General features: G+C 41.6%; 1 protein-coding gene across 11 annotated transcripts in view; it reads right to left on the bottom strand.

The window, feature by feature from the left end:
* MTSS1 (MTSS I-BAR domain containing 1) overlaps positions 1–24,994 on the bottom strand; it is a 125,139-nt gene that overhangs the window by 85,975 nt on the left and 14,170 nt on the right. For all 11 annotated transcript variants that reach the window (XM_034062471.1, XM_034062556.1, XM_034062736.1 and 8 more), the window contains 2 exons: positions 22,329–22,390; positions 19,599–19,672 (listed from right to left, as the gene is read on the bottom strand). In XM_034062471.1, the coding sequence (XP_033918362.1) occupies positions 19,599–19,672; positions 22,329–22,390 (136 nt within the window). The remainder of the gene's footprint in view (positions 1–19,598; positions 19,673–22,328; positions 22,391–24,994) is intronic.

Below are 24,994 nucleotides of genomic sequence, written 5' to 3'. Positions count from 1 at the left end.
TCTGACCATATCTGAAGAGATTCTGAAGCCAACAACAATAAAAATCTATAGCTGCAAAACATTCTGTCCCATTCTCAGCTTGTTTAAGCTGCAGGAACAAATCCTGTCTGAATTAGCAGCAAGCCTTTCTTTTGACACGTTGGCTAGCTGCAAGATACCCTCTTTGTTGCGGCTTGGTTTATTTTTAAATCAAGTACTGTCCCTTTTAAACAATGCATCCTGTCTTCATAAGTCAGAGAGAGGAAGATCTAAACAAAACGTAAGCATCCTCTGTAACAGTGAAAATTCTAGGTCCAGAAAATGCACTTGCTGTGTTGTAACAACTTCCAAATGTGCCGAAGATAGTGTAGTACAATTTATGTTGCTGTAAGTCTGCAATACTTTCTGCCAATAATGTTTCTGGGAAAATACTTCACAAAGCAACCAATAAATTTCCCCTATGATTTTTCCTTTACTAACCACACATCCACCTCCCTTGCACACATGAAAGTTACATTTGCCACCAACAGGAAAACATAAAACATGCAAGCACAAAGATCAAAATGTGAGATGAACTCAAAAATTTGCACTGGGATGTCTCTGAATACCAGGATGCTGCCCCTGAAGCCACCCTGATTCGCTGAAGTCGTCTACAGAAGATCAGTGTCATGCACTCAGGAACAGAGCTGCCAAAATTTAAGGAATACATTCTCAGTGCACTATCCCTATTCCAGTCAGTGGTACAGATTAGAGAGATTCCTTAATTACAAGTGCTAAATTTAGACTTGCAACTCATCTCAAAGGGTCACAGCCATGCTTATTCCAGCAGACACAAAAATCCACCTTACACTTTAATGCCATATATACTGGTGTCATTTACAACACACAACACTTAGTTTAAAACAGTAATAATTGCCTCCACAAATGTGAACTCTCCCTCCCATTTCTTTTTCCTCCTCCTCCACTCTTCCACTTCCATTCAAATGAGGACAGCTAAGAAAAACCCTATTCATAGGAATTAAAAGCTAAATATCCAATGCACTCATGCAATGAACAAGCAGCCTCAGTCAGTGTCCATGCGATAAACCTGGAGGTTTATAATCAGGCCCCTGTACTTTGTCATTTGAATGAAACATGCCTGAGCTATAAGATGTTCGTACAGTAAAACCTACTCAAAACATGACAGACCTGCATTACCTGAACTGAAATTAAACACTGTTGCTTTTAAAAAAGCCATTAAGATTCACAGATTAAAAGAAATAATGCTCCTGGACTAAATCCCTACATTTTCAGTTACTTCTGTGGTGTAAATGTCTCAGGTTTTAGCACAGTTAGGGGTTCTCAAGCTGTTACTCTGATGGTACTACAAACAGAATCTCTCCTGCTGACACTCTCCTACCAAGGCAAGCCCAGCCACATGCACAGTGGTGAGCACACAGGAACTGTTTCAAAGGTCTTGCAATCAGAAAGTTCATTAGAAACACTGTTAACTATTAACCTCCAGTTTACTGACCTGCAGTTGCGTTATCACTCAGCTTCCATGCTCCTCATCTGGCAAGAAGTGCAGTTTAGCCTCATCTTGTTTTCAGAACATTTAGCAACTGGCAAAATCAGAGCCTTAACAAAGCTCAAAACACAGCAGAAGCACAGAACCAGCACCAACTCTTCCTGCAGAGCATACCCTTTAAAATAAAGCACTGAAGCCAATCTCTAGATCTGTGCAATTCCACCTTCAATCAGCCAGCAGGCAAGAAAAGCTCCTTTACCAGGATGACCACTATTTACATTTGAAGAGGTCCTTCATACCAGAAGAAGCCAATTCTGTAGGAGGACCACACTTTCTCCTTGTGTGCACAAACCCTGCTCATGGAAAAAGACAATGGTCCAGTTGGGTAATGGGTGTGTTAGGATCCTCCATGTTTTACATACTGTCTTCCTCAGTTTTTTTCCTGCCTATCACAACGTTCACAGATCTATGAAGGCACCACAGATCTATCTATGAAGGCACCAGAGATCTATCTATTAAGGCACCCCAGCAGTCACTCCCATCAGTTAACTCACAAGTGCCATACATCCTTTCAACAAAGCCTCAGAAGAGCTGATTTCCAGGCCCTTTACAGCAGACGATGAAAGGTCATACCACCTGTGGTTTTATGACCCATTGTTAATGTACAATGTAAGATACATGAAGGCCATAGCCTGTGGCACAGACTAACTTCACAGGTCACAGAACTGGATACAAACCAAAAATCTAGCAGTTCAAATATTACCGCTTTAACACCAAAAATGCAATATTTACCACTAAAAGACAGGCTCTAAAGTCAACAACTAACCGAGACTGCTAAACATGCAGCATAAGATACTATTTCAAGCATCATATAATAATATTCCCTGCCAGTCTGGCAGCTGCATATAAGCACTGCAAATCTGCAAGGTCTAAGGCTGTTTTCTTCAGGTATAGTGGACGCATCAAATTGAAATGGTCTAGAGTGCAAATCAAAATGTCATGTTTCAAGCTGCTGGACATCTGTTGCCAAATGATCTGTTAATTCTTCTGAGTCTTCTTACAAAGACAATCTCTCACCCTCTATAAAAAGACAAATCACCTAGCTTAATTGTAGTTGATAGAATACAGTGTAATTCAATAAAAGAATTGCCCAAACTGTAAGACTATCCCATAAATATGTAAATTTCCCCATTATGAAAAGACCACTCAATCAGCTCTATGAACAGATACTGAGGTATCAACTTGTTTACATTAAGTACCCATTGCTTTTGTCTGGGTAGTTGAAATTTCAATTTGCATATACAAAAAGCAGCATTTTCTTTTCATTTCTTTCCAAGCTGAATAGAGACCAGCATCTCCTTTCTCTCCAATTAAAAAAGAAATTGCAGAACATAATCCACACAGCCTCCAGATGAGAATGACAAGTACAGTCGGTAATGCATTGTGCTGCACTTATCTTACAGCTCCTTAAAGCCTCCACTTCCAAAAAGATGTGTCTCAAAAGTAAGACAGCAGTGAACGTAACTTGCCCTATGCAAATGTCTCCAACTTGGAAAAAAAACTAGTTCCCTCGCTGCCTAGCTCCTTCTTGTAGTGCAAATAAGAAGGGAAATAGAGGAAAGACAGCAATGCTTGAATTCCCACTCTGTTATTTGAGGAAGCTGTTTGGGAAAATAGCTGCTCAGACTCTGCATTACCCCAACCACCAGCAAAGGGGTTCCCTTCAGCCAAAGATCATGCTACATCCACACCCCTTTCAAAGCTCCTTCTGCTGATCCTCATGACCATTCCTGGAAACTATTATTTGTGCAATCCAAAGCACGGTTCCAAGTACATCTCTCTAGTTAGAACACATTCCTAGCAGTGTTATAAACCACTGCACACAGGACAAGAGAATCCAAGCAGCTCCAAGGCATTCTGTAAACAAGCAGACATGCTGCATACCAGACAGAAAAGATTTAACAGCATATGAGAGCTAGGAATTTCAAATGCATACAGGACATCACCCACTTAATTATGGCAACCATCACGCTTTTCTTTATTAAATGCCTAGAGTTACTTACCCTACTTACTTAGCTTTAAAATGTCAGAACATAGACACAAAAATGGGTACTAACCACATAAACAAGCAAAGCAACGGGCTGGTGTTTTTCTTCTTTTGGTACAATTTTATGCAAATAACACCTGCAACTTATCTTTCTCCACATCTTCTAGACAGAAAAGGACAAACATGTTTGAAGCAACACAGGACAGAAGTATGTAAGAGACTGAACACACTGGCAGTGCACCACCTATACACCCCTTAAGCCTGATGCTATTTCAACTATGACACTTTCACAAACTTATGGCTAAATAACAAGGCAGCAGAAGCTGGAGGGAAGCTATCAGCAGATATTCACTACTATTTTATATTTTGGCTCTCATTTCTAGGCAAGGGCATTGCGAAAAAATACCACAAAGCATCACCACAGATGGCAGTTTGGCATCCTCCAGCCAACCTCACACCTGCACCTTCCACAACCCCTGCTGCAGCTGTGCTTTGTGTGTCCTCCCACCCCAGCACAGACAAAAGCTGAAAAGCATGAAAGTGTTAGCGACCACTACCAGCAAATACTTCATTAATGAAATAAAGCTCTCTGCTCTGCTCACACCGATAGAGATATGCTTGTACCAGAGGAAGAGGTGATCTTCAGGGAGTTTGGTCAACATCATTTGCCATAGGGGTGGTGGGAAGGGGAGGGCTATTTTTATACGTCAGAGAGAAAATAAAAAGACAAAGCATACAGAACTGATAATTCTGAAAAGAACCTGATGGTCACCAACATGAACCACAGGAGCTCTGTGCTAAAAGGGGCATCACAAGCCTGCAAGGACTCACTGCAGTTTTATTTAGACTCTTGCAATAACCACAGCAAAATGGGAGTTACCAGCTCTTGCCACAACACGTTACCTATTCCTGACCGTGACATTTCATTCCAGGCCATGGCTTGGCACAGCTAGTCCCATGACCACCATGAGAGTCACATGTTGCAGAAGGCATATGCAGTATGTTTTCCTTGTCTCAGAGGCAAGACAATCTCTCCCCTGGCTGTCAATGTTATGCAAAATTCACCAATGATAGGCATCACCAAACCCAATGTCTGTATTTCCTTCAGGACTCAAGCCAAGGAAGGCAATCCAGGCAAGACTTCTTGTGGGTACTAGTTCGGGTAAAGATATTTTACATGTATTTTTATACAAAAAAGCTGCAGCCAGAGCATTTTCCAGTGCATCTACAAGTCCACAGATGCTGCCCATTGCCACTTCTCTCTCTGCTGCTGGGCTGCAGCCATGGCTGTGTCCAGCACAAGGCCTGTGGTAGACTAAGCCCTAAACAGTCCTCCAGAGATAATCACATTAGATGATCTAATGGTCCTTCTGTCCTTTCTTTCTGAAAAGAAAATTAGCTCTGAATCACTTCTATGCTTTGAAACCCTGGTATGGTTCCTCCCACAGACTGAGACCAGCCGCTGCAAGATGAAACTCAAATCAAAGCCAAGCTTTACTTTTGTGGTCAGCAGCACATGGCTGCAGCCATACATATTTCAAAACCAAGGTGAAGCAGATGACCAGGGGAGTGAAGCCAGACTGGCTGCTCTCTGTAGGACACAGAGGCATTCAGCTGGCTAAGAAACAAATACACAGGGAGACAAAGAGCTTGAGGGGCTTCCTGGCCTGATGCTTTCCATATGTAAACCTTAAAATGGCAGTCCACCATCATTCACTCCTTCATCCCTACTTATCATCCAAGCACAGCCCTCTTACCAACTGGGCAGAGCTCGCTATCTTCACTTCTTGACGGGTAACTGGAGTAACTTACAATCTAACTGTGTTTCACCCTCATACTTAAAAAGTATCTGAATTATGTACTAGATGGCTATTAATAAGGATAATCCAAGAGGCTTTTCCTCCAAGATCTACCTGTCCAGGTGTCCATACTAAGGTTGCTCACCAGTGTTTCAACAGTGCAAGGCCACCACTGGTTAGCACTCCCCCAGAAACCTCCCCAAGCAGATTTAATTAACTTCCAAATTATACTGAGACTGTATCCAGCAAACCTAGGGATGCTGTTCCTGCCAAAGTAACTGCTCCTCCTCCTCCTCCAGCATAACTAAGTCTAAAAATAGCCTTATAAAAGTATTAAAATGGTTTTCATCACAGCCTGAACTAGTGACATGGCTTTGACAACTATTCCTGCAAAACAAACTCTCTGGAGACCTTTTTTAAATACCCTAAAAAGGTGTTGCAGCTCTACCTACACAATTGAAATCTAAAACACGTTAACAGAAAACAAAAGAGAAGGTAAATTATTATTCATTGCTGCATGGAAAGATCTTTGCCCAGATATACTGCATATAAGAAATCTTAATATCATGTAAGTAAAACCTGAAATACTCTGGCCAGGGAAGTGGAGCTTTAAAAACAAGGCTTTCAGGATTGTCTAGTTTGACACCTTCTTTGAATGGCTGAAACAAGTTTGTCTGCCTTAATCCTTCCTATACAACCACTGAGAAAGTTTTGTATGTGCTAGAAGAAGAGCACCTGAGGTTTTTAGGGATCAAGAGAGAGTAACAAAGCTGTAGCTAGACCTAATCCCATTCAAACAATCAAGGACACTGCATCTTGTTCATTCCATTATTACCAATCCTCTTGCAAAACCAGGCTATTCTTCAAGTTACAGATTTCTGAGTCATACAACTTAATGCAGATATGCTGAAAATGCTGCAGGAAACATGCAGCACCACAGAAAGAATGGGAAAAGCATGGAAACCCACAGAAGCTGAAAACAAAAAACCACAGGTAAGACTCTTTCCAATGAAAACAAGCACAGCCCACTGCAAAGCAGAACTAACTGAACCAGACAGGGAAATCTAGAGAGACCCAAGGGAACAGTGGAAAACAACAGTTACCCAGACATTTTATTAAAGAGAAAAGGAGGTGTGGGTAAAAAATCTAGTTGCCTCCAAGATCCTCTGAACAGAGATCATCCTGTTCAGCTCCAGTAATGTCTTGGGATAATACTGGGAATGCAAAGCAGCATAACTAGATTCCTAAATAATATTACTGAAGGAATTTAGTGGCAGGAATTCCAGACCCCACTTTTTTAATGCAATTATTTTGCAGGGGTTACATGGCATCTCACACTGGATCTCCAAATAGCTAAGTAACTTGCATGAACTTTGCAGATATTATGACCAGAAGAAATTCTCCTTGCTATAAATAGGTCATAAAAACCAGATGTGCCTGCCAATGTTTGACATCCAAGTCTTGTGGTCAAACTACCACTTCTCACCTCCATCCCAGGGGATGTTCAAACCTCTACAATCTACGACTGTTCTTGGAAGTCTTCATTTTATTCTTCCTTTAGCTAAAACTAAATCTCCCTTCAACGAAATCACTGCAATTGTGTAAAATTGCTGTTACCACATTGCTTGCTTAAAAAGACACACAAAAATCTAAGTTACACTTGGAAATGGTAAATTGTGTGCATCTAACATATTGCAACTATTGTTTGGGGCAAAATATGTCATTACAAGAAAAAGCTAAAGGAAGAGACTCGTATTTGCCTTGTGTCCCTTCAACCTTTCCTCACTGTTGGAAGCAGTGAATCAAAGGTAAAACGAACTGACTCGTCCCAGTTTGTTTTCCCTGCAACTTAAAGCTGCATCATTAATGTTTCATGTTCAGTCCCACTGGTCACAAGAAGCCTTTTACATGCTAAATGTATTTCATCTAAGAGGCCTTTTCTTTTAAAGAAAGCAAGAGAAAAAAGCTATTCACATATCCTTTAGCTTCAGGGTAGGCCTGGAGGGCACAAATTTTGAGTCCAGTTTCCTTTTTTTTTGGGGGGGGGAGGGGGAGAATCACACATGAACCAAACTGAAACTAACTCTAAGTAAACAGAAATTAAACAAACCCAAAAGCACATATTGCTTTATCCAGGATGATCCCAAGCTCAAAAACTGAGATCCAGAGAGGCCAAAATTGTGACCGTTTTCAACAGATTAGGCAACAGTCAGAACAGTACATTAGAGACAGGGAGCTTTGGAAAGGATACCAAGGAGTTGTAATTTTTAACCTGACATGCAGCTTTCATTAACCAACCTCTTCACAGAGCACGGGACAGACTTCTTCACTCTGGTTCAAAAACCCCTTGGCAATACTCATGATAGGCAGATGGGTGGCTGTATGCACTTCTGAAGGTATTAGCTTTCTTCCTGTGAGCAAACCCATTGACTCCAACAAAAAGCCTTAACAAGAAAGATTTATCCTAATGAGTACATTTCTTTTAAAACACTCACATCTGAACTTTAACTTCAATTATGCTGTGCATAAAGTCACCCAACAGTAACATCTCAAACACCTTCTTTGCTATCTCTATAGATGCACACCAGAAGTTCAGCACTTCCATCCTAGTTGGGAACATACACCAGGATTTTCTTTCACTCCCAATTTTGGAAGCCATGTTAACTTAGTAAGGTTGCCAACATAGAAAATACATTGCGAAGAACAAAGTGTCTCTGCAAACAGGCAGCCACTTCAGAGAGCCTTGTTAAAATGCAGCTTGAGAAACATGGATTTTATAACTCTTACTGAGGCCAGCCTCAAGTTTACAATGAAAGATTAAAATCTCTCAGTCTAAATCAATTATCCATTCTGAATGTGCAAGGTGCATTTGAACCACACAGTCTGGAGAGGGCTTTGCATCATGGTACATAAGCAGTGACAGCACTCATGCCCCCACCAGCAAGTCGAATTTCAGCTTAATAGCTCAAACATTCCCTTGACTATATTCATAACCACGGCTCCTGCCTCTACAGTAGCTACAGAAGAGCTACATGTGAACTCTTTACCTTTGAACCAAAATGACTAATGCTCACACTGAGCTGTTATTTTCCATGCAAGATAACCTAGATTTAAAATGAAAACCCATTCACAACTGCATCAAAAGGAAATGTGCTCTCCTGGACTCCAGTGATTTTGCAAACTAGCAGGAAATGAACAAGCACTCAAACAGGGATAATCCATCACAATACACACTTTAACTATTCGCTAAATGTACTTTGGATTTAATTTATTACAACTCAATGTTCCAGACTTGCATCACTATTTTGTAAATATAACCAATTCTTGTTCTCAGACCTCGTTTCAGGACTCTGCTTAGTACCTGCATACAAGAAAGGCAGATTTTATTTCTACACAAGTACATAGATGAAAATGACATCTCAACAACACAGTCATTATGTTCTTGAATGACCATTTTCAATCCTGCTTTTAAAACTGTTAATCTGGTCATGTATCAGCATCAAATAATCTCAGATTATTCAAATGCATTCTATTACTCTCTTGATGCAACCGGTTTAATCCGCTATTGTATTTTTAAATCAGTAATATTTTTTACCATGGGCTTGCACACACACACTGAATAGAAAAGATGATCTGTCTGAAGAGATTAATATTTTTAAATAAAAGGCCTCCTTCCTTCATCAATATGTACCTGATGTGCTGCGAAGGTTTATGGGACAACACATGCAGCAGCTGTTTATACTCCATCCATTTCTTCCTCTCTACACATTCCTTCCTCAGCCCCCTCCAGGATCCCAAATGCCAAATGAGTAAGAGGTTGTTCTTGGGTGCCCAAATAAACTCCCCTTGAGCTGGCTGAGCAAATGGCACTCCTTGTTTAACCAAGGGTCTGTGTGCATACACATCTGCATGTAGGTTCATAAAACATAAAGCTCACCCTCTCTTTGAAGATGCTTGGCTTTTGGGGGGAGCACATGCTCATAAACACCTTTTCTGTATGAAAACCAACCTTCAGTCACACACAAAGACATCTTCACACTGCAGACTATTTCATCAGTGCCATAAGCTTACCCTATAGTTTAAGCTTGGCCACAGCACAATCCTGAGGAACTACTGCAGGAGGGGTATGTAAGAGACCAAAACTATTGCTTCCTGCCTAGGTCCAATTTCTCTACTTAGAGAGCTTCTCTGGATGAAGACCACTGTTCTCCATTCCTTCCCACCTCCATCATATGATGGAAGTTTTACTTTGAAAGTGACCCTAAAGGGAAGATTGTTTCCTTTTCATGCACCTGACCCCACCACGCTTTTCTGGACTACTTCCAAACCCTGCAAACCAGGCTTTCCATATTGCCTGGCACCCTGAAAGCCTACAATCTACAAGCCAAGCTCCAACCTTCTCCATGCCATTCCCTGCTTAACCCTGTGAAACAAATACATTTATTAGTGTGCCTGGGCCTAAGTGAGGGCAGAAACTGGTCCTGCAAATGAAACTGCATTAACAACGCTATTTATCATGCTCAGCAGAACACACACCAGCTCTGCCTCAAAACAGAATAGCAGCAACAGCAACTAGGACAAAATGGACCCAGCTCCTATGTTTCACCCTGAGGTGGGCTGCAGTGACTCCAAAACAAACACTCGTGGGTGTATTCTTTAGCATTTTCATTCAGCAGCTCTCCCTCAGCGAGAGGGGAAAGAGTGTGTGAGGGGGAAGGCACCACACAAACCTCCACCTCCATTTTGCAAAATGCCTATTTTTAGACCTCAGTGTACATGCTGAGGCACACAGTGCTACTACTGTAGCAACGGCAGCCAAAACCCTCCGACTGCTTGTTTGTCATCAATCAAATACTCATACAGGATTGCATGGAACTGTGAAATACACTCACACAGCTCTGGAGCACAGCCCCAGCGCGCTCCTTGGTATTAGTTACTATAGAAACCAGTCCCTGGGCACAGGCGCTCGCAGCAGGGAATCATGCAGATTTCAATTTTACATAGTAATAAATGCTGCAGGAGAGGAGAATTTCACAACAATTGCAGGGGTTGATTGTACAAAGCCAGACCTCTTCCACCCCGCGACACCGCCACGCTGCAGATGAAAACGTGCTCTCCTCCCCTCCTACACACACATACAATTGCCACCGCTGTTAGTTCTGAAGTGGTTTCCAAAACGCCTGTGTGCTGGGATGGCTGCTGCAAAGGCTGCAGCATTTTTCAATGGCTTCATTAGGTTAGAAAACACACTCATTTTCACATGCAACCAGGCGGAAACAACAACACAAGCAAATTCTGGAGGGAAAAAAGCAAATAGAAAGATTTAAGCGTATCTAAGTACGCTGAGTCCAAACATCTCACAGGAAGTACTGTCAGGTCACAACCCAGAGCTCCTCTGGAAACAACCCATCTTCCTTTCCTTCTCCACCCTGTCCAAAAAAGTAACCTGAATGGAGAGAAGGTCACAGATTAATTTGTAGGAAAAACCACCGTAAAAAGCACAAAGACAAGAACAAGGCTCTGAGCCCTGAAGTGAAACAGGGAGGTAATTATAACATTTTAACTTTTCAGAAGTAGTTCTACAGGTTGGACCTCATCCGGCATGGGAGTGGAAGGGGATGACATGCAGCACAATGCGCTTCTTGTCCTAGGGAGATGCTAATTTTCTACTTCAAGTCCAGAACCAGTGTGGACTCTTCTCCACCTCTCTAAATGATCCCACAGCCTCAACAGTGCAAGCTCTGCTACCTCAACCAAGGAAGAAGAGAGCAGGGAACTGCTTCACTGAAGACAACAAACATGTATGGGAGGAGGGAAAGGGTGAACAGCTCGCACAGCAACAGGGACAAACATTCATGCTGGCAGCACCCGACAAATCCTTGGGCAAACAGAAGGACAAGAAAATGAAGGAAGCTGGTCTATTTTTAAGCAAGACCTCATTATTACCATGAACATGCACTGCTTCCCTGGAAGCAGCAGGTATGCAAACATGAGATGAATCATATCACCGAGTAAACCACCTGGCAGTAGGAATGCTAGTTTGCATGGACACACGCAGAGTAAACACACATGATCTACTGTCCTGACACATCTGACAGTGCATGGAGAAGCATCCTTCTGGGAGGCAGTCTGCATCATGGAGCAAAAAAACCTGTTAGACAATGCAAATGTCACTGGCGCTTCTGTTAATGACTTTCATTAATGCTTATGTTAATTATCAGACTGAGCTCCATTGTTCTGGATGCTCCAGTCAACACTGCTGCAGCTTGTACTTTCACTTTTTATATCTCTCATCTGTCATTAGAAACAAACGACTTCTGTCCAGCCAGGGTAGGAACATACTTAGAGAGCTGGAGAAGACATCCCAAGTCAAAGCATGTACCTTTGTAATATAGCCTTTGAAAAAAATGTGGCAGTTCTTTCCATCAGCAAGCCAAATGGTTCGAGGTACCTATGGGCTAAGGTAACTGCCTGGACTCTGGTCAGGTATATGCTCCCCTTCCTAGAAGCCTGGTGAGTTGCCTCAAGCCAGCTGACTGCACCAACCTGATCCTTCAGCACCACATTATCTGTTATCTCTTCCTAGAAGCTACCTCTGAGGTGACCAAGAAGAAGACAACCTACATTGAGACAGCTGTAATGCACAAGGGCCCACAGGGATGCAGGGGAAGGGCTTCTTCATTAGGGACTGTAGCAGTAGGACAAGGGGTAATGGGTTCAAACTTAACAGGGGAAGTTTAGGTTAGATATAAGGAAGAAATTCTTTACTGTGATGGTGGTGAGGCACTGGAATGGGTTGCCCAGGGAAGTTGTGAAAGTTCCATGCCTGGCGGTGTTCAAGGCCAGGTTGGACAGAGCCTTGGGTGATATGGTTTAGTGTGAGGTGTCCCTGCCTATGGCAGGGGGTGGTTGCAACTGGATGATCTTAAGGTCCTTTCCAAACCTAATTGTTCTATGATTCTATGAGGGAGCAGAAGCACAACTGCTATGCTGCCTCCACAGCACGTTATGCCAAGGTTCACAAGGCAAGAAGCACTGCCCTACTTTACAGGAGGCTAGCTTAGTCTAAACTGAGTTTTTAATTCTCCCACACCACATACTACCTTCCTTTCTGTCTCATGGCAGATAAAGATACTAAATAAAATACAGTGGAAACAGATCTTCAGCTACCTTTGCTATCCTGGTGACAGATTAAAAGCTGCAACAACTCTCTTACTGTGGTTCCTATAGAATTGTTGGTATGTGCCAACTAGCAATTTATCACATCAAAAGGCTGACTGAATTAGCCTGAAAGGGGATCTCCCACCACAGGAACATGTGCTGCACTGGGAAAACCAACCACCAACCAAAACCTCAGCCTCCATTTTCAAATCCACATCCCACTATCAAAAGGACATTTCTGCATCTTTGCATCTACCCTAATAAATTATTCAAAGGAAATTCTCAGAGCCATTTATGATTTATCCTCATTATTCCCAAACTGGACGCCTCAGACATGATTCTATTGCTAAGACTGAGAAAACTCTTTGGAGCTACAAAACCAGTATTTATTTACTGAAGTGTAGGTGCTATACATTAAGATGCCCACAGAGACACAAAGTCATCATGTAGCTGGGGACATCCATCCATCCATCCCAAGCCTACAAGAAAACATGACTTGATACTCTATCCTAAAAGCAACACCACCATGTAACAAACAGGAGAAGAAGAACTACAACTGAGTATATGAAAAATTACTCCATGCTAATCCCACTTCACATACTCCCAAAGATTTCTCATTCAGATGATAGGATGATAGTGAGTAGATTTACATTCAGCCATGAAAAAAAAAGCCAGCCACTCCAACCTTGACACACCTGCCCACTCCTTGGATGAAGTATTGAAACAGCTTATTTCCTTCTTCCCCCTCTCATCCTTTTATTTTTCTCCTTCACAGAAGGTAGTGTTGCATTCAAATGTTCTTTCTGTCAACATACCCAGTCACCTGCAGCTCTACCTCTTCTCCTAACAATACTGCAGCCTCTTAGGCAAAGCACCTTAAGCTTAAAAAGAATACTGGGTTGTAGGGCAAATACAAACTCCACTTGTGCATCACACTGTGCACTCTACCAAAGGGTAGTGACTATGTAAGTTATTATAGCAAGTATTTTTATCTGTTGCCCTGGAAATTTCTCCTTAGTAGGAGCATCAAAGCAGCACAAATGTCACCAATGACCCTGAGCTAGATTTCATCTTGACCTCAAAGGAAAAGGAGGCCAAAATAAATAAATAAAATTTCTCCACGCTGCAATGCACACACTCACCCAAAGAAAAGCCAATGCTTTATGTGCAGAGCAGCCCTTTTAATCCCCTACATATAAAATCTAGTCATGAATAAGCAAACCACTTCACTTGTACTTGGGGCATCTAAGCTGTTCATCCCATTTTGGTTCCAGCCAAATGGGCTCACATTAGCAGCAGAGTTCTCAGGCCACACTTGTTGGAAAACATGAACTGACATTTGCTACTCATCTAGAGAGGGGCGGGAATACGGAAATAAGAGAATAATATAGCACCGCTCCTTTTATGTGTGTTTTATATACATTTTTTATAGTTTTAGCACTTATAAGCAGCATTTCCAAGTCTCATTTTTCAAAATGCAACAGATGTGTAATATGCATCCAGCTAACAATTATGAATTGGTCCTGTCTTTTGCATCACTCCATGAAAGTATAATGGAAGACTGAATGGTTCATTTAAATGATTTTCTTCCTGATTATTTCATGTTTGAAAATGCACAAAGAAAGATCCAGGACTGTGTTATTTTACTTCAAAGACTCCACAGGAGGAATGAGTGCTGATTACAAAGTCTTATCTTAACTGACAGGAAGCTGAAACAAAGGTTTTGTTATTTGAGTATGAGCATCTGAAATTAAAGAGGAGTCAGAAAGACAAAGGAATTGGACAATGAGAACCCCTTTCCTCTGTGCCCAGCTCTCTTTTCACTCTGAAATTATGCACAGATGCTCATCACAGATCCCCAGTCCATAGCCAGCAGCATAGGACTTTACTTCCAAAATGTTAATACAGATTCTGAGTCTACTGCTATAGATTGTAGAGTCTTTCCCACACCCGGACTCCCTTTTTCACTTCTTTTGGGGTGGAGGGAAGCCACCCTTCAGTGCTGTCTGTAACATTTTGCTCTGGCAACAAGGATTTCTCCCCAGGGTCACACTGTGGCTTATTTGCAGTGAACAAGATACCAATTCAGAAGGCCTAAGCACACTTACTTGGAAAGATAAGATGCTAATTCCAGCACTGCAACACTTTGTGCAGCTTGTCACCTTGGAAAACCACTTCAATACATACCATTTATATCCTAGCTAAGACAACAACGGAAAACCCAGAGTAAGGACTACCCAAAGATGCACTCACATAATACCTGGAGCAACATGGATACAGGGTCTGCCCAGGAACACAGATCTGCAGCAAAGATACTGTTTTAAGCAGCTTTATTAAACCTGAAGAGCAGTCACTGAAAACTGCTGTACAAGAGCTACCCGAGGCAGACACAGATATTAATCAGATTTAATTTTGTAAGTAAGTGTTAAACCGTATTTACATTTCTGTAATGTTTAATGAGGCCTGAAAGAAGTACAGACACTTCAGTGCAGCACTTCTAGGCTCATACATCCTGCTCCTCAAAAGGGTAGCCATTTCAATGCTATGCTGTTTTTTTTGCTACCCTGTCATCACTACGTGGCAGGCAGGCTCAGGCTGAGTTTTGCTTTCAGCTCTGTTTTCAGGTCCCTTTGTAGCTGGTTGGCCATCAAACAGCTCTTTCTTGCCCAACCTCAAACCCCCTCTGCACACCTGGCACCCTCAACTGGTATTTTCCTGCAACTCCTGTCAGTGGCTCTGCAATACCTTAAAGTCCTCCCAGAGATCTGTAAAATGAAAGAGATAGAAAACGTAAATAGACCAACCAGCAATGAGAGATGTCAAAATTACCAAAGGCAGGGAAAACATACCTTTAGTAGCGCTTGCCAAGTTGAAACAAGGCAACTTCAAACAGCATTTCAATATGTGGAATTCAACTTGCCAGAGAAAGCTGCGTGATACACTGAAATGTATCTTGAAGTGATTTAACTAAGCTGCTAATACCAAAACACACCTATGTATATGTAAAATCCTTCCATGTGAAGGAAAAAACAAAAAACCCACAAGCCTGAGTATCAGCTGCCTCATTAACCACCTCACTTTGAAGATCAATTTTAAGCTGCAGGGTAAATCAAAGCTCTTAGATCACCTTTCCCTAAGTTCTAATTTACACCTGTGAAGATGCAGGTAGGCAAGACAAGGGCAGGTTTTTTTCCAGAAGCCACTGATGGCGTATTAAGCAGATGTAGAAGAAGCATGCATGTCTTCACATTAATCTTCATCATTACACAAGCAGAATAGTTATCCTTCTCACCTACTTGTTTCAGGTTCCTGAATTCTAGCACTTATCTACAAAGGACATTCAAATGCAGTGGAGGCAGAAGAGTATTAGCATACAAAAAAAAAAGCAATTTACATATGTCCTTTTGCATACTGTTCAAACCCAACTTATAACATGCTTATATGTGATATATGTTTCTATTTGGGATGCACAGTTCTTGTTTTCATAAGCAAATGCATTTTTAATGCACAAAATACCAGGTAAAGAGCTATTAAATGACTTAAATCTCTTTCATGCTTCAGTTAGAATTGATGAGGATAAAAACATTCAAAATTTTAGGTATTCAAAGACTTAAACCGTACGAGGAAAATCTGAACTAAACCTCACAAATACATATCTCCCCTAAAGGAAACTTCACTGGAGTTTAAAGGTATCCTGAAGTATCTAATTTAATATTTTGTGAGCATTCTCTTTAATAATCATAGTGAGAAATGATACCAGATTCCACTGCAGACTATGGGGTCCTGCCAGGCTGTATGCCAAACAGATGTAGCTTGAATAATACAAACTGCTAGGTAGATGCATGTATCTTGCTAGAGCTCAGAAGTCAAAACATCTGAAGGAATTCTGTTTGTAAAGATCTCTGGTAACAGCAGAAACCAGCCCATGCTGCTATATAGCTAGCAATATTAGAGGATCACCAACATAACTTGACAGCCCCCCATCCAAATTATGCTTTTCAGGTGATCAGACACACAGAAATAAAACCCTTTGGAGACAGGTGCATCAGAACTCCACACACCCCCCTACTACCACCATGTTTCTCCTTGTCAGACTGAAATCAAAAAGCACTGAACTGAGGAACTGAACTCAGAGAGAAAGAGATTTAACTGTGGGTTGATACACATCTAAATGGAGAGACAAAGAATAAAGCAAAAGCTGAAATGAGCTGGCCATGAAATTAGTGTATTGAGTCACCACAAAACTCCAGGCACTTCACATTTAGAGCTTTTGCCACTTCAAAAGCTACAACATGAAGAAAATGCAGCAAAGTGCAAGTCATCAAATTCAATCAAATTCAAGTCATCAAAAACAATAGTTTTACCATTGGCAGAGCTCAAATTATGGCCTCTACCTGAGCTCCAAATGGGAATTTGGACATAAACATCAGGACCATTGCAGAACTAGAAGGAAGTGAATGTCAAAAAGAAAGATTCACCAAAGGGAAAAGCCAATGTTTAGGAACAGCAGTAATGGCACAGGAGGTAGAGCAAGACATCAGCTGGAACAAGGACTGGAGTTGATGGAAATAAGCTCTCAAACTTGAACACATAGTGCCTGCAAAGGTAATGATCTCTTCTTGTGTGTGTGTGGACATGTATAACCATGTAAACACTTTTTCTTCTTTCAAAGCTAATGCTGATGCAAACAGATTAAAGAGTAGCCAGAAAATGCTTCTGCTGACTGATAAAACACTGTCATCAGCTAGATCAGCGAGTCTTAAAATAACAATTCACTTTCTGGAAAACTATAAGCAATTACAAATAAAATGCAGCACCCAGCTTCTCCACACTCCAGCCACCCTACAGAAAACTAACACTGTCCCTCCGGAACAGGCATCTGCGTCAGCACTTTCATACAGGGTTCCCAGAAGAAGCTTTTGGCTCATACAATGATAAATCATCCTTACGATTTAAAACACACCAACCCTCCCTGTCTTTGTCGTGGAAGGCGCTAAGAAAAGTCTTGTATATCCCCAGAGGTTGAACACGAACTATTGAATTTGGTTAATCTCTTCACTGAGAACCCTCTAAACAGTGCGAAGCGCAGCCAAGTGTTTGACAATCCAATCCATGGTTTTATAAACTGGGTAAGTAACAGGCCAAGTTTAACAAATAATTGTTCCAAGTTAGGTAACTCCTCAAAGGGAGTACTGGAAGCCCATTAAAATCCCCACATCAGAGAAGAGTAACACTAAATTTGTTTGGGTTTTGTTTTCTGAATATAGTTGTTTATACAAACAGCAAAGAAGTTTATATGAAATTGTGCCCTAAAAACTCATGGGGAGTTTTGCCATCATCTTCCATGGGGTCAGTCCTTTATCCCTGCCCACAGCAAGCTAGGATGACTTGTCTTTGTTAAAGGACCACTGTGCAACCTCAGAGATGCTCCAAGGTAATAGACTACTTAGATGTAAACATCCAAATAGGCACAAGTGGAAGTTGGGAGGCAGATCAGAACCACCAACTAGCTTGGAGTTTTGATTCTTTGCCCAGAACATCACTTCCTAAAAATAAAACCAAAATTCCCTTCTATTCTTTCAGTCAGAGAAGGCAGAAAGACAGAACAGAAGAGCTATACAAATTTGGCAGGCTTGGATTTACAGAGCTGCTTTTGTAAAGGATGTGTTCGAAGAGATAAGAGACAAGACACGATGCCTGTTGGACTTGGTCCAAGTAACACAGCAGAAGTGCAAAATACCCTTCAAAAACCCGCACAAGTCATTTTTGTTTGAGAGTAGGAGAGTTTTAGTTGTTCTGGTATCTGAATGCAAGTTCTATAAGCCTGCCAGCACAGCCAGAAGACAAGTCTCAAGGATTTTCATAGGGTTTACTTTGTTTTCCCTTTGGGGATAGGAGAAGAAATAGAAGACAGCATGCTAGAAAGAAAGACATGCAAAAAATCCAAGCAGAGTTCTGCCTTAGGTCTCATCCTTAGCTTATTCGACTTTCTGGAGGGTTTATTATTTTATGTGAGTAGACTACCCATAATATACAGAAGGTATGCATATAATTAGGAATTTCTAATCAAAATGTAAATATTAGCTTTAAAAACAAATAAAACCCAGAACTGTTCCTTCTTGTCATTCTAAGGCTTGATACTTGCTCCAGCAGCTGCTGCTACTCCCGTCAGCCAGAAATGGAGGGAAACAGAAGTCTGGCTGAGCTTGCATGCTGCTAATGGAAACGCACACTCTTCATGTTAGCAATATTACTGCCTTACTCTCCAAGTCAAGCAACAAGGACAATTTAGGACTTCAAAAAAAAGTTACAAAACCTCTAAGACTAGAGGTGCCCAAAAGCCGCTCACTCAGCAGTGATATATGCACTTTGGATTTAGTCTTCAGTAACAGAGCCCAGAGATGCAGTGACCATGGGAAATGCCCTACTGCCGCAGGGACATCTGCACGCAATGCCTTGGTCACTGCGCATCCAACATCAGACAGAAGCAGCCTTTTGTTCCCTTCCAACTCAGCAGCCTGGAAAGATTGCCAGCTGCACTTTTTTGGCCTCCATACTCACCAACGAGCTTAGACTGTTACCCAGAGAAGCCCACAGCCCAGGAAAATTGATCTTGATCGGTAACGTCAGACTTAAGAGGAGGGATGAGCAAAGGCTTTCTTCAAAGATGGAAGCACAGGCTACTATCATCATTATCTGCAGACCCCAAAGGCCATAGCATCAGCTGTCTTCAGCAACCCCACACTTATTTATACCAGATGAATATCAAGCCTTTTACATTCATGTAAGGTACAGAACCACCAGTGAACACGGATTTCAGTAAATCTTGCTTTCAAAAATATTATTCATCAACACAGAATTCAAATGGTAATTAAGAAGTGTTCACATGATTGATGACACATTTAAATTACAGGTTTCCAGCATTTTTTTCAGTAAAGAAAAGACTACTTCCTTTTTCACGTGCTGCTTTTCCAAAGTGCAAGTCCATCTAACAGATGTCTCGCAGATCTGCTTGTCAATGTAGCGAGTTAGACTTTTTTTATGACAACAAATGGTATAAACCACACAGCATTCTGTTAAACTCAATATTGACACATCTGCTTACCACGTGTATTAGTAGCCATGTCAGCCACTTTCTGAAAGGCATCCAAAAAGGCCGCAGCTGCTACTACTGTAGTCCTGAAATGCATACAGATAACAAAACATTAGCAGTGTCTCATCGTTGCCTATTTCATTATTGCCAAAAACGTTTAAGCTTATAAAGAATACCACTGTGAACTTGCCGAGGCCACAAAAAATATCGTCTTTTATAGTTGAATTTAGCCTTTTTCCTCCTTCACTTCTTAATCCCTTCCTCGCTTTGTGTTAGCACTATGGACTCGAAGGCAGCCACGCTAATTCCGTGCTGCGAATGGCACAGGACAGGTGCTGTTTCAAAAGAGCACATCCCCCTTCTAGCTGATTTCCTCTGATGAACTAATATTAAGCAGTCAAACATGAAAAACAAATCTAACATGCATTATACTGTAGCCATTAGTGTACAAATTACAGCCACCTCTATTTTCCAGGGAGCATGTGTATTTTAAGAATAAGCATTCAGGACTTTCCTTTTATCTAGGATGCTGGCCAAACACTTTCCTGAATTTCTCATCTGAGAAGCATGAAACAGAAAATAGCAACTTTTTGGAAATCAGACTGATTCTGGCAAACGAAAAAAGAGGGAAAAAAACAAAGATCCCCACTTCAGGGGTAGAAGAACCCCAAACACCACCACAAACAAACAAAACCCCTTTCCAATACAGTGCTCCTCCATGCAGGAGGAGCCTCTTCCCAGGAAGTACACCAGCAATCTTGGAGACTCCACAATCCAAAGTGTCAACCCCACTAGTCCCATCTCCCTCCAGGTTAGGAAAGCAAATTCAGACCACACATAAAATCTGTTCAAGTGGACAGCAAACGTGAGGCACAGTTTTCCAAACACGTTTGTTCTACATAAGCAGGCCCTAGAGCCCTGAACACCTCAGGTCAGTACCAGATTTCTGATGGTTTAGAAACTGCCTGACCCAGTTTAAAGGAAAGTAGGCCAGGGCTCTACAGGTAAAGTGCAACTCTGCCCTCTCCACTGTTGCACATCTTTTCTAACAGTAACTCTTATTTCCTCTCCTGACAGCATCAGTCAGCCTCTCCAAGCAAAATCCTGAAGGAGGACCATCAACCTCACTTTGTTTCAAAGAGCTCCTTGCTGCCCTCAGAAAACCCCAGGAGAGCTGCAGGAAGCCTGATCCTCAGCCAGGAAGACCACAGGACTGCTTAATTAGGTCAGATTTTATTCAAGCCTCACTCCAAGTATGCTCAAGATACAGACGACATAACTGGCAGTGTAGTAAATGGCCTAGTGACAGCACAAAAGATTTGAACACAAAAAAAAACAGGCTTGAGAGGACCAACCAAATGCATAAGGTCTCTCCACATGCCCAGGAGATTAAAGGGAGGGCAAAACCACCCCCAAGAGCTAGCCAGCAATATTGAGCCTTGGAACCAGATAACCTTTCCTGGCATTTTGCTTAACAGTGTTTGTGTTCATCTTCCAAACTTGTGGACCATGCTGTTATTCATGTACCACATTGTTAATTATTAATTCTATTACTAATAACAAAGTTCCATTTCACCAGTAACAACATCCAGGAAGACCTGGCTCCAGCTCAGATGACATCTGCTCCACTTTATCAGAGCACATAGAAGTGAAACGGAGGCAAAAGGCTAACATTTGCTAGAAATGAACAGCAAATCCTCAAAGAGGATTTCAGGCTGCCTGGTTGCACGTTCCTGTAGCTAGAAAAAGCACTACATTGACTGAAGGCAACACCACAGGACTGGAAAATAAAACTATCCCTCGTGCCTTCCCAGAAGGCCTGTGTTTAAAGAGCACACAGGGTTAGGAAAGTTCTCCGTTTCTCTTCATTCTCTACTTCCTCTGCTTCTTCCACAGTGTGACATGATTGCTAGAAAAAAAACACATGCAAGTGTGGTATTTGAGGCATGGTGTGTCAGAACAGCACATTCCAGCTGTTTAGGGCAAGTAAACCTAAACCCCAGCTTCTTCAGGAATGGCTCACAACACAACACTGAACCACGAAGCAGATTGCCAAGAACTGGTTGTACCTGCTACCACTGCTTCAAAAAACAACAACAATGCTCTGGAGAGCACAGCAGAGACTGTGCTTCAGAGAGAGTTGTAAAGAAATGGAGCTTGGATCATATCAGCAGAGACAAATCTTGCAAGCAAATGGATTCTAGAGATAGAATTGGTCTGAGTGTGCTACTTCCGGCACTTAAGTAACGCACAATGACATTTGCAAAGCATACCCCAGTAACCTAAGTTTTAATAGACACCAATAAGTGATCCAGTACAGGAATTCCCTTCATCTTTAAGGCAGAAAAAGTGCTGTTAAGAGTTAAGACACTTGAACATTTTGAGCCCTCTTCTAATATACTGCATTCTACAGTAATAAAAAAGACAACATAAGGCTAACTCCAAATGTGTGTTCGCTAAACAACAATAAACTGTTGTTCCAATTTCCCCAAAGTAGCCATGAAATTGAATTTATTTTATGTTTATTATGTACAGCCTGTGGTAGATAATATATTTCCCTAAATACATGAAAACAGCAGTAGTAGTATGTGAAAAATTACATGCATGGGTGTTGACTATGAAATATGCACAGCTTTACTAGGACATGCTTAGCAAATTATCCTGGGAGAAGCTGCATTTAATCTTACTGTTTGCACATAGAAGGAACTGTGGGGGATCGCGACTGTGTAACACAAAACTTACCGAAGCTGAGACTGCAGTTTCCCAGCTTTATTTATAAAATCTTCCCACACTGGGTAACTTCCCTGCAAGAAAAACAAAACACAATTATGAATACTTAATTCAAGCACTCTGGTTTTGATACTCCAGAACAAATGAAACTGGAAGTAAAGCAATAACCAAGACTTTAATAAATCCTAATCCATTAACACCAAAATAGGTTTTCCGAGCAAGTTCTCTCTCACATCCTTAGACACCAGTCCCTAGCAGATGGGATGTCAACTGGTCCTGAACCCAGATGAAACTGCATGTTTCAAATAAGGGAGTTTTACAGAAACCACGCAAGAAGTGGGATTTCAACTGAAGCAGAGAAAAGAAACACTCAGGATGGCTACAGCAAACCCAAGCCTATTAGAAATGGGGTGCTAGGACATCACAACATGCACAGAGAAGCTCCCAAAACCAAAGGCAGGATCCCTTTGGAAAGAAGAGTTGTTCTCTACAACTGGATTATCTGTGTCATTACTGGATTATCTGTGTCATTACCAGGTTCCCATCCTCTTCCTAATAAAGTAAATAAAGTTATTTTAAAAGCCTTTAGAATAAAGGGTTTGAGCTGACCAGAGACCGCCTCAAACACTGGCCCAAGGTAACTCAGCATTTGGGCACAGAAAATGCACAGTGGCCGTAAGGCAAACTTTCCCAACAGGCACCCTGTAACTGCAAAACCTGCTTCGAAAACAGTCTTTAACAACCTTGGAGTGGACTTCAGAACTGCATCTGATAAAGCAGCATGGCATGGAGTGCATGCAGGGTTTTTAAGAAGATTTAATTCTTCTTGACTTACAAGTTTCCTGTAAAAATTTTCCCCATTTTTAAAGATGCTGTTAAAAGCCCAGGTTTTTTATTTAGAATAGGGACATCAAGTGTTCTTGCAAGTTCTGAGCCCTGTTTTCCAAAGTTATACAAAAGAAGGGGGGAAAGAAAGATTTTTAAGCGAAAAAGAAGAAAAAAAAAATCATCCTTTTTAGTCCAAAAGAAGGTATCTGCTCTGCAGAGCAAGTGTAAATTTTCTGTTAACAGCAAAAACTGTGGTAGAAAAAAACCTCAAAATTTCCCTTTGATTGGAGTCTAGAGACTAAAATAAAATATCCCTGCTTCCTTTAATAAAGGTATAAGACTTGCTGTTACCAGAGCAACTACACAATAAAACCCAGTTATGGCAAATCCTCAAGGCTAACATTACCCCAGCTCTGACTGGAAGAGGTTGCAAGCAAATGCAGTTGCTTGTGGAAAACTCAATCTCCCGCTATAAGCTGGTCTGCTTTTTGTAAGTAAAACAAAATGCATTGTCTGCACTGCCGTAAGAGACAGTCCGGGGAAAACAGAGACCCTACCCCAAAAGCTGACAGCCATATTCCAGCTTTGGGAAGCTAGAATGTATCCACTGGGAAGCCTACTGGAACTCCGTATATTTTTCAGGCTTGCAGGTTTTTTCTCAAAAGACAAGCAAAAATGAGTAAAACCAATAAAACCCCAATGTAAAACAGGTGTTCATAAAACCTCATTATACCTACACATGACAAAGCCAGTGGGAAATACAGAAGGGGAAAGAGAAAACAGCAGTTATCTGGGCAGTGAGACCTAGAATATAAAGTGCTTTGTGCTAGGCAAAAACTGACAGACATTGGGGGGGGCAGAAAAATGAAAGAAACATACCAATTATTTCAAAGAGGGGGAAAAAAAACCCTATTTCTTTAAACCTATTAGTCTTACTGAAATCCCCTATTCTGAACCTGGTCTCCCAGTGTTTGCCTGCATGCCGCGTATGCATTATGCATGTGTATGCCAGGAGCCCTGAAAGCCCTGACAATTAACAGCAGGGCCTAAGGCTTTACTGGATTCTCGAGCAAAACAAGCCGGCAAGCAGAGGATACCAAAGCAGCCCGATTATGTTTCCATCTCGATGGTGTATTATCCTGCTAAACATGCCTGATGGCATGCAGGAGATTGACACCAGCATTGCATTCGGCTGCTTCGAGAGGAAGCTTAAGACACTCCTATCAAAGCACAGCTCAGGAAGAAAACACCTTTTTGTGTGTGTGGCCACAAAGCAAGCAACATTGGAATAGTCACCAAGCACTTCCACAACCATTTACTCTCTGTCTTTAAAAATGTTGTTCTCTTCAAGCCAAGCCTACTTAAATAAGATATAACAGCACACCTCAGTAGTTTGCATTGATTTCAACCCAACAAATCTAGCAATCTCTTCACCTGGCCACTCTTACATTGGCCAAAAGCACCTCATCTTATTTTGAGCAACAGAGAAATGCAGCATTTTGGTTTCAATGTCACTGAATTAATAAATCGGGAAGTAGGCATTGTTGGGGGGGGGGGGATGAAGGTGGTGGGGGTGTTTGTTTCTGAGGGGCTTTTTCACTTGCTAAAGGAAGCCTTTCAGCAGTTATGCAGAAGTGATAGGAACTCCTGCATCATCTGCTCAGCCCCTGGGGTTTTCATCTCTTTTCTTCAACTCTCAATTCTCTAATAAACTCGGATGAAAATTAGGAGGAGTTTGTGTTATCTGTGTTCCAGCAGACCTTGCTTTTACTCTTCCCCGCTGAAGCCATGTCCTCAAGCTCACTTCTCTCTCGGTAACACACAGCTCAAGTCCTGGCATAAATTCTTTC

Source organism: Melopsittacus undulatus, chromosome 1 (genome assembly GCF_012275295.1).
Source record: "Melopsittacus undulatus isolate bMelUnd1 chromosome 1, bMelUnd1.mat.Z, whole genome shotgun sequence".
Classification (NCBI taxonomy): Eukaryota; Metazoa; Chordata; class Aves; order Psittaciformes; family Psittaculidae; genus Melopsittacus; species Melopsittacus undulatus.
This window is presented reverse-complemented; position numbering and strand designations above follow the sequence as displayed.